The following is a 12471-nucleotide window of genomic DNA, read 5'->3' as shown; positions in this document are numbered from 1 at the left end:
TTGCAGTTTGAATATCTCTGGTGATCTCTCTGAGCATAGGCACATTGTCCTCCTCACATGAGCTCTTTTGGTGGTTTCTCTGAAGCTTATATCCAGTTGTCCAGCTTTAGCTTGCATGGCTTTGGGAAGAAGGCCATTTTATTTTGATATTGATTCCAAGTCAGAAGAGTGGAAGGAAATTGGAAGTGTTTGGAGAGTTCTGGAGAGTTTGGAGAGTTCTAGCCAAATGTTGGAGGAAACTAGAAGAATTCAGGATCTGGTCCAGTTTATAAGTAGAAAATAAAACCTTAAGGACAGTTAATAGCAGTAGAATCTGATATCCAGAAAGGTGTATTACTGAAACATAGTTTTTCTCTATAAACATCCCATTTCTATCAAGATAACTACTGTTAGACTAATTTGTTTGCAAATTGAATCTAGTTTCAATAAATTTGGCCTGATTATTTACATAAGTGCAGCAAAAATAGTGATCATATAAACCTTTGTGGAACTTTTCATAAAGAATCTTGAAAAGATTCATTCTTCTGCATGTGGCTGTCCAGTTTTTCCAATACCATTTGTTGAAGAGACTGTCTTTTTTCCATTGGACATTCTTTCCTGCTTTGTTGAAGATTAGTTGACCATAGAGTTGAGGGTCCATTTCTGGGCTCTCTATTCTGTTCCATTGACCTATGTGTCTGTTTTTGTGCCAGTACCAAGAGACCAAGAGAGACTATGGACTCTGAGAAACAAACTGATATTTATTTATTTATTTTTTTTAAACTGAGGGTTTTAGAGGGGAAGGGGGTGGGAGGATGGGTTAGTCCGGTGATGGTATTAAGGAGGGCACATATTGAATGGAGCACTAGGTGTTATACACAAACAAGGAATCATGGAACGCTACATCAAAAACTAATGATGTAATGTATGGTGATTAACATAACATAATAAAATTAAATTAAAAAAGAATCTTAAAAAGAAGAAAAAAAAGAATCTTAGATTGACCTTTTCAAGGCTCTTTGGGCTAAGCAGCCAAGCTAAGAATTGTCTAATTGTGTCCTATTACAAGGAGATCAGATGGAGGTTATATAAATACATATATTGTCATGAAAAATAAGAATAATAAGAGTTTCTAAATTCTGGCGGGATCAAGTAGGGAGAAAAAGATAAATGTTTCACCTGTTGATTACAAAAGTAGGTTTTACTGAATTGTAAGCTATAGATAGCTTAAAAGAGAGGAGAAATGGAGCCTTTTAAATCTGGAAAACAAAACATTGAAGAACCATCAATGTTTTAAGCGAAGTCATAAAAAATTATAATCATCTTCATTAGTTCATTGAGTCTCCTGTAATTCTTGTTCTGCTTCATCTTGGATTAATAACTTTATGAATCAGTTTTCCACTAGACTTTTAAACATTCTTACCCAGTTCAGTGTTAGGATTTTAAAATTAACAGAAACCTGTACTTGTCAGAGTCTTTTCCATGAATCTCTTTGGAGATGAAGCACTTTTGTAGGAATAGTTTTACAAAAACTTAACTTAAATCCATTTGAGTCTTAGCTAGACCACACATAAAATTCCTTTCTCGATTCCTTTTCCATAAGCCTTCTACAACTTTTTTTTTTTTTTACAGATTTTATTTATTTATTTATTTGAGAGAGAGAGCACAGGAGAGCATGAACAGGAGGGAGGGGTAGAGGGAGGAGAAGCAGACTCCCCAATGAGCAGGGAGCCCGACGTGGGACTGGATCCCAGGACCCTGGGATCACGACCTGAGCTGAAGGCAGATGCTTAACCGACTGAGGCACCCAGGCGTCCTCTACAATTTTTTATATCCATCCAGTTTTTATTTCATCTTTTTCCTTTCTCATTCTGGAATTATCATTTTACTTACAGACAAAATTACTTTCCTTTTTCCCTTACCAAAACAACAACAAAACCCATATTCTTCATATCTTTTCTTGTCCAAAAAACATATTCTATTTTCTTCAACTACTTTTCATATACATTGTTTTCTTTCATCCTTATTATTTCTAGTAGCTTTAATTACATATATTAGAATTCTTAACTCTTATAATCTTTAATTCCTAGTAAAAACCAAGAAGTAAGCAATTGTGGACTGGCAAATTTATAAATACACAGTTACAAAAACTTTTTAGAGACATACATTTTTTTATCGTTTTTTAATGTGGCAAAGGACATAGTTATTAATAGACCCAAGTATCTTTTATCTCTCTGTAAAAATTAAAAAGCCAAAAGTTGGGGTTGTTCTGATGAATCCTAGGCTACTAAAGCCTGAGTGACTCTTTAAAGGCTGTATAAGCAAGCCAGGGTAGGGTAAAAATGTTGGGAGGTGCCAATAGAATATAGTGATTTCTGATAAATGAAAGGATAATTGGCATAGCTTGAATTTATTCAGAGAGTTTTGCTAGAAAATGAAGAACTAGATTTAGGTTACCTTGTAGCAGATGATGCAAATGGAAGTAGAAATTATATGCAAACAATAAATCATGGAACACTACATCAAAAACTGATGATATAATGTATGGTGATTAACATAACATAATAAAAAATAGAAAAAAGAAATTAAACATAAATAAGAACCTTGCATAGTAGTACAAAGGAGATGCTTAATAAAAACCATTCATTCTAATGATAGATTTGAGTTCTCAGGTAGATTTGAGTCAGTGTAGTAGTACTGATAGATAACCATGACAGGAACCCATTCAAAGAGCAAACTTAAATGGGATTAAATGGCATTTCCAAAACACCGATTTACCGAGGTCAATTTTAGTTGGCACCCAGACATGATAAAAAGTATATTGAATCATATAGCAATAATTGTTTCCTTTTTAACTTTTTTTTAATGCTTATTAGCTTCAGGGAAAAATTATTAGTTGAGGTTGTATATCTTTAGTAATTCTCTTATACCTGCTAATGATTCATTTTAACAAAAAGAGCAATCCCCAAGCTCCAGACCCCAGCAGGCAAAAATATCATTGGTTTATGTTTATTACAGTTATAGATGTGGTTATGTTTTACTTCCAGCAGGTGACAGGTTTTTTGTTTTTTTGTTTTTTTTCCATTTTTGGTAGTAATGTATAGTTTTATTTCAGTATAAGTTTAAATAAAATTAGTTTCCTTAAATAAAATATTAGTAATACTATAATACTGTACAGAAAAAAAAAAGCCCAAACTAGGTAAACTTATGTTTAGTATTTAATGATTCAGTATATTATCTCATTTTGACGTGAGTTAGGTATTCAAGAATATTCATTATTTAGTTTAACTTGGTACAAACTTTTCTGTTATTTACATTTGTTTAAATTATTTGTTTTTAACAATTATGCTTGGATTAGACATTAAACAGCTAACCATCATACTAAATTATTTTTCTTGTTGACGGATTTTGAAGACATGCTTGCTTTTATTAAGCCAACAAACTTAAACTAGGTTTTACTTTTCAAAGGTTATGTCAGGTCATGTGAACTTGAAAAACATTTGGGTTAGTTTTTATGTTTCTGAGGGTTTCAAGAATACTTACTTTATAAGTGCTTATTTTTCTTTAAGCCAATTAAATAAGAGCTCATTACACATTAGTTTTGGCAATACCATCTGAATTAGAAAAATATCACACCTCTGTAATGTGCATACATAGACATACATAAATATACAGATAGATGCAAACAGATCTTATAGCTTTTGTTTAAAAAAATTTAGTCTTGAGCTGACATAATAATGCAAAACTCACTAGTTTATAAAAGAACAGTTGGATCCAAATTGTGTTTCTGGCAAATGGACTAAGTTGAGGTTACTGCTTGTATAGCAAAGTGGTTTTTTCCAGTAAAGTTTTTTTGTTTGTTTGTTTGCATGATGTAAAGATCTTTTGTTTTATTTTTTATTTTTTTGTTTTTTTAAAGATTTTATTTATTTGATAGAGAGCACAAACAGGAGGAGCAGCAGAGGGAGAGGGAGAAGCAGGCTGTCTGCTGAGCAGGGAGCCTGATGTGGGACTCGATCCCAGGACCCTGGGATCATGACCTGAGCCGAAGGCAGATGCTTAACCGACTGAGCCACCCAGGCGCTCCTTTAAGGATCTTTTAAAGCTCTTTTTGCAGTCATTTTGTCTTTTAGAAGTTTCTGCTTATCAATCAAAGAATGCATTCCATTGTCACTGAGAGGTTTGAAATCCTCTCGTGTCAAAGGCACAGCTCAAGATCCACTTCTCTAAGTTGAAGTTGCCCTACGGTGGCCACTACAATTCCACAAGTTCACCCATTTTCCAAAAAGGCACAAAATCCTGGTCCATAGACCAGGTGAACCCCATCTTTGCCTTTAGATTCCCTAAGAGTTCTTAACTATGAGGGACCCAGTTTTCCAAAAAGTGTTCTAAAACACAGGGAACCAACCATGTGTTTCCCTGCCCTCCTCCCTTTGGAACAGAATAGGATGATTCATTAAGAAGCTTCAACAAATAAATGTAGTATGCAAATTAAAGTCAGTTCAAGATGTAGGGAACAGAGCTCAAATATAGGAGACACTTACCTTCAGACTCTAGGGTCATTGAGAAAGCATTGAACTCAGTGGACTCTATCTGTTCCATCACCATAGGGGCCTCAGAGTTGAGGGGGATGATGGGAGGGGGTATCTTCTTTGGATCCCATTTTTACACCATAAATTGTCAAAAGTTTAGAAATAACAGAAGTAAAACTAAAACCAGTGAATCATTGAAGTAGTATTGTGCACACACCAAGAAGACAGTTTGCAAACCAGGAGCATTCAGACCAAAACATGGAAGGAAGCTCAGAGTTATGTTGTAAAGCAGCTTATATAGTGAGAAGTTCCTGCCCTCAAACCTCCTCTCCTTCCACTTGCTCATGTGTGCTCTTAAATTTTAGTCATTCAGAGGTATTTAGAGTTCCTTAATTACATATCATGTGTTTCCCCCACTTCTGACCTTTTCATATTCTCTCCTGAAATCTAATCCTTCTATAGAATACCAGTTCCTCTTTTAAGATTGAACCTAAATTGTAACTCTTTAAGCAGGTATTCAGTAAAATGTTGAATGATTAATTTGAGTTTTTATGTGGATGGATTTTCCTAATGTGGGGCATTTGAATCTCTTATTTATAAGATAGGTTTTATCATCCCAATTTTAGAGATAAGGAAAGAGGCTAAGAGGAACAGGTTGTTTAACTGCTAAGATCATGCAAAAATTTACTGCTAACACTCTTTAGCTTCAAAGCTTTGCTCTTTTTTGCTAATCACTTTGTATGTGGTATATAAGTGTTACTGATGTTATACTTGTTTATGTGATTTTTGGACACTTCTCTGAAATCTAGAGAATTCTCCATAAAAATCAGTGTGGGAATAATCACATAGTCCTTATTTTAAAAGTCACTACAATGGGGGCGCCTGGGTAGCTCGTCCGTTGAGCATCTGACTCGATCTCAGCTCAAGTCTTGATCTCAGGGTCGTGAGTTCATGCCCGTGTTGGGCTCCACACTGGGTGTGGAGCCTACATTAAAAAAATAATAAAGGTATAAAAGTCACTACAATATATAATTTACTTTGTAACATTTTTCATGCTTACTAGTGAAAAATTATTGTTGGTTAGGCATTATCCAATATAGTATGGTTTAAAAAATATTGCTGTGATTTTTCTTTCATTTTTAGAAAGACGTTTGGATCTCCAGTTTTAGAATGGCATCCATTTCAGGTTAGTGAAAATGATTACATTTTATAGTACATTCTGTTTTGTTTCTAATTGCATGGTCTTTGAAAAAAAATTGTTTTTCTCTGTACTTTCCTCTCTTTAAACTGCTCTAACAGGAAAGTTTTGATAAAAATAAAGAAACATAAATTATAAAAATATTTGTTTTAAAAATTCTGATTATTGAAATGATGTTTTGTGAGTTGTTTTTTTATTGTAAAACATACATACCAAAATTTACCATTTTAACTAATTTTAAGTATACAGTTCAATGGCAGCAATTCACATTATTGTATAACCATCACCAGTATCCATCTCCAGAACTTTTTCATCATTCCAAACTGAAATTCTGTGCCCATTTTATAATAATGCCCCCTTACTTCCTTTCCACCAATTGCTGATAACACTATTCATATTCTGTTTGTGTGAATTTGATTACCTCATGTAAGTGGACTCATACAGTATGAGTCCTTTAGTGTCAGGCTTATTTCCCTTAGCATAATGTCTTTGAGCTTCATCCATTTGTAACATTTTTCTTTTTAAGGTTGAGTAATATTACAGCGTATATATATATATCACCTTTTGTTTATCAGTTTGTCTGTCAGTGGACATCTGGGTTGTTTTATCTTTGGCAATTGTGAATAATGCTGCTATGAACATTGGAGTCCAAACGTGTTTGATTCTGTTTTCAGTTCTTTTGGGTATATACCTAGAAGTAGAATTGCTGAATCACATGGTATTTCTGTGTTTAATTTTTCAGGAACTGCCATGTTATTTTTCATACTCACTGTTCCATTTTACATTCCCACCAGCAATGCAAAAGGGTTCTAAGAATTATAGGAACCTAAGAAATCACAAAGTAGAAAATATAAATCACTCCAAATCCCTCTACTCAAATTAATACTGTAATATATAGATGTATTATTTTTCAACAAATATTTTTAGTTTGCAAAGAGTTTTTATTATTTTTTTAATGAAGTACAATTAATATATGTTACAGGAGTACAATGTATTCCCCAATTCTGTCTATTAATCAGGGCTTAGCATGGTAAGTGTAGTCACTGTCACCATACAACATCATTATAATATTATTGACTATATTTCAAAGCTGTATTTTTCATCTCTGTGACTTATTTATTTTATAGCTGAAGTTTGTATCTCTTAATCCCCTTCATCTATTTCACCATTCTCTCTACCTACCTCCCATCTGGCAACTTCCAGTTTATTCTCTGTATTTAAGAGTTTTTTGTTTGTTTGCAGATTTTATTTATTTATTTGAGAGAGAGAGGGAGGGAGAGAGCGAGCGTGCACAAGCTGGGGGGAGAGGCAGAGGGAAATGGAGAAGCAGACTCCCCGCTGAGCAGGGAGCCCAATGTGGGGCTTGATTCCAAGACCCTGAGATCATGACCTGAGCCGAAGGCAGAGGCTTAACCAACTGAGCCACTCAGGTGCCCCTGTTTGTTTTTATTATTCCACATGTAAGTTAAATCATATGGTATTTGTCTTTCTCTGACTTATTTTATTTAGCCTTGTACCTCTTAGGTACGGCTTGTTTCCATCTTGTTTCAAATAGCAAGCTCTCATTCTTTTTTTATGGCTGAGTAATATTCCATTGCATATATATACCACTCTTCTTTATCCATTTGTCGATAGATGGACACTGGATTGCTTCCATATCTTGGCTATTTTAACTAACACTGCAATGAATATACCTTATATCTTTTTGAATTAGTATTTTCATTTTCTTTGGGTAAATACCCAGAAGTAGAATTGCTAGATTAGGGCGCCTAGGTGGCTCAGTTGGTTAAGCGACTGCCTTCGGCTCAGGTCATGATCCTGGAGTCCCAGGATCGAGTCCCGCATCGGGCTCCCTGCTCAGCAGGGAGTCTGCTTCGCCCTCTGACCCTCCCCCCTCTCATGTGCTCTCTCTCTCTCTCAAATAAATAAATAAAATCTTTAAAAAAAAAAAAAAAGAATTGCTAGATTATATGGTATTTCTATTTTTAATTTTTTGAGGAACCTCCATGCTATTTTTCACAGTAACTATACCAATTTACATTCCCACCACAGAGTGTGAAGGATCTTTTTTCTTCACATCCTTGTCAACACTTGTTATTTCTTTGTTTTTGTTACTGTTATGTCATTTGAACTGGTGTGAGGTGATATCCCATTGTGGTTTTGATTTGCATTTCCCTAATGATTAGTGATGTTGAACATCTTTTCATGTATCTTTTTGCCATCTCCATCTTTAGAAAAATGTGTTTTCAGGTATTTTGTCTATTTTTTTATTGGATTGTTTGGGTTTTTTGGGTGTTAAGTTGTGTAAATTCTTTATGTATTTTGGATATTAATCCCTTATCAGATATATCATTCACACATATCTTCTATCATTTACTTTGTTTTATTGATGGTTTCCTTTTCTGTGCAAAAGCATTTTATTTTGATGTAGTCCCAATAGTTAATATTTGCATTTGTTTTCCTTGCATGAGAAGACCTATCCTTAGATAATGTTGCTAAGGGCAGTGTCTAAGAGTTTACTGTCTCTGTTTTCTTTTGGGAGTTGTATGGTATCAGGTCTCACATTTAGGTCTTTAATCCATTTTGAGTTTATGTATTGTGTAAGAAAGTGGTCCAGTTTCATTCATTTGCATGTAGCCACTCAGTGTTTTGAACACCATTTATTGAAGAGACTATCTTTTCCCCATTGTATATTCTTGCTCCACTGTCATAGATTGATCAACCAAGTAAGTGTGGGTTTATTTCTGGGGTCTCTTGTCTGTTCTATCAATCTGTCTATTTTTGTGACAATAGCATACTGTTTTGATTACTACAGTTGTATATCTTGAAATGTGGGATTGTCCAGCTTTGTCCTTGTGGTTCCATAATTTTAGGATTATTTGTTTTGGTTCTGTGAAAAATACTGTTGGAATTTTGGTAGAAATTGCATTTGTAGGTTGCTTTGGATATTATGAACGTTTGAATAATATTAATTCTTCCAATCTTGGAGCAGAAAATATCTTTCCATTTATTTGTGCTTTCTTCAATTTCTTTTAGCAGTGTTCTCTAGTTTTCAGTATATAGGTCTTTCACCTTTATGGTTAAATTTATTCCTGGGTATTTTATTCTTCTTGGTGCAGTTTTAAATGGGATTGTTTTCTTAATTTCTTTTTCTGCTACATTATTATTAGTTTATAGAAGTGCAACAGATTTCTGTATATTGATTTTGTATCCTGCAACTTGCCTGAGTTCATTTGTCACTTCTAATAGTGTTTTGGTTGAGTTTTTAGGGTTTTCTAGTTAGTATCATGTCACCTGCAAATAGTGACAGTTTTACTTATTCTGTACCAATTTGAATGCCATTTATCCTGTTTTTTTTTTTTTAATTGATTGCTGTGTCTAGGACTTTCAGTACTATGTTGAATGAAAATGGTGAGAGTGAACATCCTTGCCTTTTCTTTTTTTAAATATTTTATTTATTTGAGACAGAGAGAGACAGAGTGTGAGAGCAAAGGGGAGTGGTAGAGGGAGAGGGACAAGCAGACTCCCCGCTGAGCAGGGAGCCTGATGTGGGGCTGGATCCCAGGACCCCGAGATCATGACCTGAGCTGAAGGCAGGCACTTAACCCACTGAGCCACTCAGGCACCCTGCCTTTTCTAACATTAGAGGAAAAGCTCTCAGTTTTTCACCATTTGAGTATAATGTTAGTTGTGGCTTTATCTTATATGGCCTTTATTATGTTGAGGTATATTCCCTATAAATCCACTTTGTTGAGAGTTTTTATTATGAATGGATGTTGAATTTTGTCAAATACTTTTTCTGCATCTGTTGAGATAATCATATGATTTTTATCCTTCATTTTGTTAATATGGTATATATCACGTTGGTTGATTTGTGAATATTTAACCATTCTTGAATCCCTGGAATAAGTCCCACTTGATTATGGTAAAAGACCTTTTAGTGTATTGTTGAATGTGCTTTACTAATACTTTATTCAGGACTTTTGCATCTATGTTTATCAGGGATAGTGGTCTGTAGTTTTCTTCTTTTTTGTAGTGTCTGTGTGGCTTTGGTATGAGGATAATGCCAACCCTGTAGAATGTATTTGGAAGCTTTACTTTCTTGTTTATTTTTTGGGATAGTTTGAGGAGAATAGGTATTAACTCTTCTTTAAATGCTTGGTAGAAAAAAAGATAAATGCTTGGTAGAATTCACTTGTGAATTCATCTGGTCTTGGACTCTCCTTTATTGGTAGTGTTTTGATTACTGATTTAAATGTGTTACCTATAATTGGTCTGTTTCTATTTCTTTCTGATCATTTTGGAAGGTTGTAAGTGTCAAGGAATTTATCCATTTCTTCTAGTTTGTACTATTTTTTAGCATATAATTTTTCATAATAGCCTCTTATAATCTTTTGTATTTCTGTGATGTCAGTTGTTACTATTGCATTTCTAATTTTATTTGGTTCTCTTTTCCCCCACCCCCTTCTCTCTCTGTCTCTTTTTTTTTTTATGAGTCTGGTAAAGGTTTATTAACTCTTTTCATCTTTTCAGAGAACCAGCTCATTGAAACCACTAGTTTTATGGATTTTTTTTTTCCTTTTTTGGGGGAAGGCCATCTCTATTTCATTTATTGCTCTTATGGTTTTTATTATTTCTTTTTACTAACTTTGGACTTCGTTCTTTTTCTAGTTCCTTTAGATTAAGGTTAGATTGAGATTTATCTTGGCTTTTGAGGCAGGCCTCTAGCGCTATAAATTTCCCTCTTAGAACTGCTTTTGTTGTGTCCCAAAGATTTTGGACCATTGTGTTTTTATTTTTGATTGTCTCAGTGTAGTTTTTGGTTTCTTCTTTTGTTTCCTTGTTGAACTGTTAGTTGTTTAGTAGCATGTTGTTAAGGCTCCATGTGTTTGTGGGTTTTTTGCCTATTCCCCCACCTTCTTTTTTCTTGTAATTGATCTCTGGGTTCATGCTGTTATAGTCGGAAAAGATGCATGATAAGATTTTAATCTTCTTAAATTTATTGTAGCTTTTTTGTGGCCTAACGTGTTGATTTATCCTGAAAAATGTTCCATGTGCACTTGAAAAGAATGTGTATTCTGCTGTTTTGGGTTGGAATGTTCTATATGTATGCTAGCTACATCATTCTAATGTGTAATTCAAAGATACTATACCCTTATTGATTTTTTTTTGTCTCGATGCTCTATCTGTTGATGTCAGTGGGGTGTTCCAGTCCCCTATTATTATTGCATTACCATCAGTTTCTTTCTTTATGTCTCTTAATATTTGCTTTATGTGTTTAGGTGCTCCAATGTTGGGTGCATAGTTATTTACAATTGCTATGTACTCTTTTTTTTTTTTTTTTTAAGATTTTTATTTATTTATTTGACAGAGAGAGACACAGCGAGAGAGGGAACACAAGCAGGGGGAGTGGGACAGGGAGAAGCAGGCTTCCCGCGGAGCAGGGAGCCCGATGCGGGGCTCGATCCCAGGACCTGGGAGCACGACCTGAGCCGAAGGCAGACGCTTAACAACTGAGCCACCCAGGCGCCCCACAATTGCTATATACTCTTGTTGGATTGATCTCTTTATCATCATGTAATTCCATTCTTTGTTTTTAAGATTTATTTATTTGAGAGCGAGACAGAGAGTGCACACCCATGCATACCTGTGCATATGCGAACAGGGGGAGGGGCAGAGAGAGAGAGAGAATCCCCAAGCAGACTTCCGCTGAGCACAGAGTCGACACGGCTCAATCCCAGGACCATGAAATCATGACCTGAGCCAAAATCAAGAGCCAGCTATTTAACCAGCTGAGCGACCCAGGTGTCCTCGTTCTTTGTTTTTTAATATACTCTTTGTTTTAAAGTCTATTTTGTTTGATATAATTATTGCTATTCCAGTTTGTTTGTTTCTGTTTGCATGGAATATCTTGTTCCATGTCTTTACTCACAGTCATTAAGTCTTTTTAGGTCTGAAGTGAGTTATAGGCAGCATATAGAAGGGTCTTTTTTTTTTTTGTATACATTCAGTCACCCTGTGTCTTTTGATTTGAGCACAATTAGACCAGTCACATTTAAAGTAATTATTAATAGAGATGTACTTATTGCCATTTTGTTACTTGTTTTCTGGTTGTTGTAGTTCTTTGTTCCTTAATCTCTTGCTCTCTTTCCTGTGATTGATGACTTTCTTTAGTATTATGCTTGGCTCTCTTATTATTATTATTATTTACGTATCTATTAGAAGTTTTTGTTTTGTAGTCACCCAGAGGTTCATATATAACATCTTATGTGTATAGCAATTTTTATTAAGTTGATGGTCACTTAAGTTTGAACACATTCTAAAAGAACTTCAATTTTACTGCCCTTCCTCACATTTTATGTGTGTGTTGTTATATTTTACATCTCTTTATTTTGTGAGTTTCCCTTAACTAATTTTTTAGATTAAATTGATTTCACTACTTTTGTCTTTTAACCATAGTAGCTTTATAAGTGATTTCTCTACTATCTTACTGTATGTTCGATTTTACTCATAAGAATTTTTTCCCTTCATAATTTTTTTACTTGTAATTATGGCTTGTTCTTTCCCACTTAAAGAATTCTGTTCAACATTTCTTATAAGGCCAGTTTAGTAGTGATGAACTTTTTTACCTTTGTCCACAAACTCTATTTCTTCTTCATTTCTGAATGATGACCTTACTGGGTAGACTATTCTTCGTTGCAGGATTTTTCCCTTTCAGCACCTTGAATGTATCAGGCCACTCCCTTTTGGCTTGCAAAGTTT

At 34.5% G+C, this 12471-nt stretch overlaps 1 protein-coding gene across 4 annotated transcripts in view; it reads left to right on the top strand.

Moving 5' to 3' along the window:
• The window catches only part of RECQL (RecQ like helicase), a 52697-nt gene that overhangs the window by 1745 nt on the left and 38481 nt on the right, over positions 1-12471 (top strand). For 2 of the 4 annotated variants that reach the window (XM_032432745.1, XM_032432747.1), the window contains exon 2: positions 5655-5697. The exons of the other annotated variants lie outside the window; for them this stretch is intronic. In XM_032432745.1, the coding sequence (XP_032288636.1) occupies positions 5682-5697 (16 nt within the window). In that variant the 5' untranslated portion in view covers positions 5655-5681. The remainder of the gene's footprint in view (positions 1-5654; positions 5698-12471) is intronic. 4 annotated transcript variants of the gene reach the window in all.

The sequence above is a fragment of the Phoca vitulina genome, unplaced genomic scaffold, assembly GCF_004348235.1.
Source record: "Phoca vitulina isolate PV1807 unplaced genomic scaffold, GSC_HSeal_1.0 scaffold49, whole genome shotgun sequence".
In the NCBI taxonomy this organism is placed as follows: Eukaryota; Metazoa; Chordata; class Mammalia; order Carnivora; family Phocidae; genus Phoca; species Phoca vitulina.
This window is presented reverse-complemented; position numbering and strand designations above follow the sequence as displayed.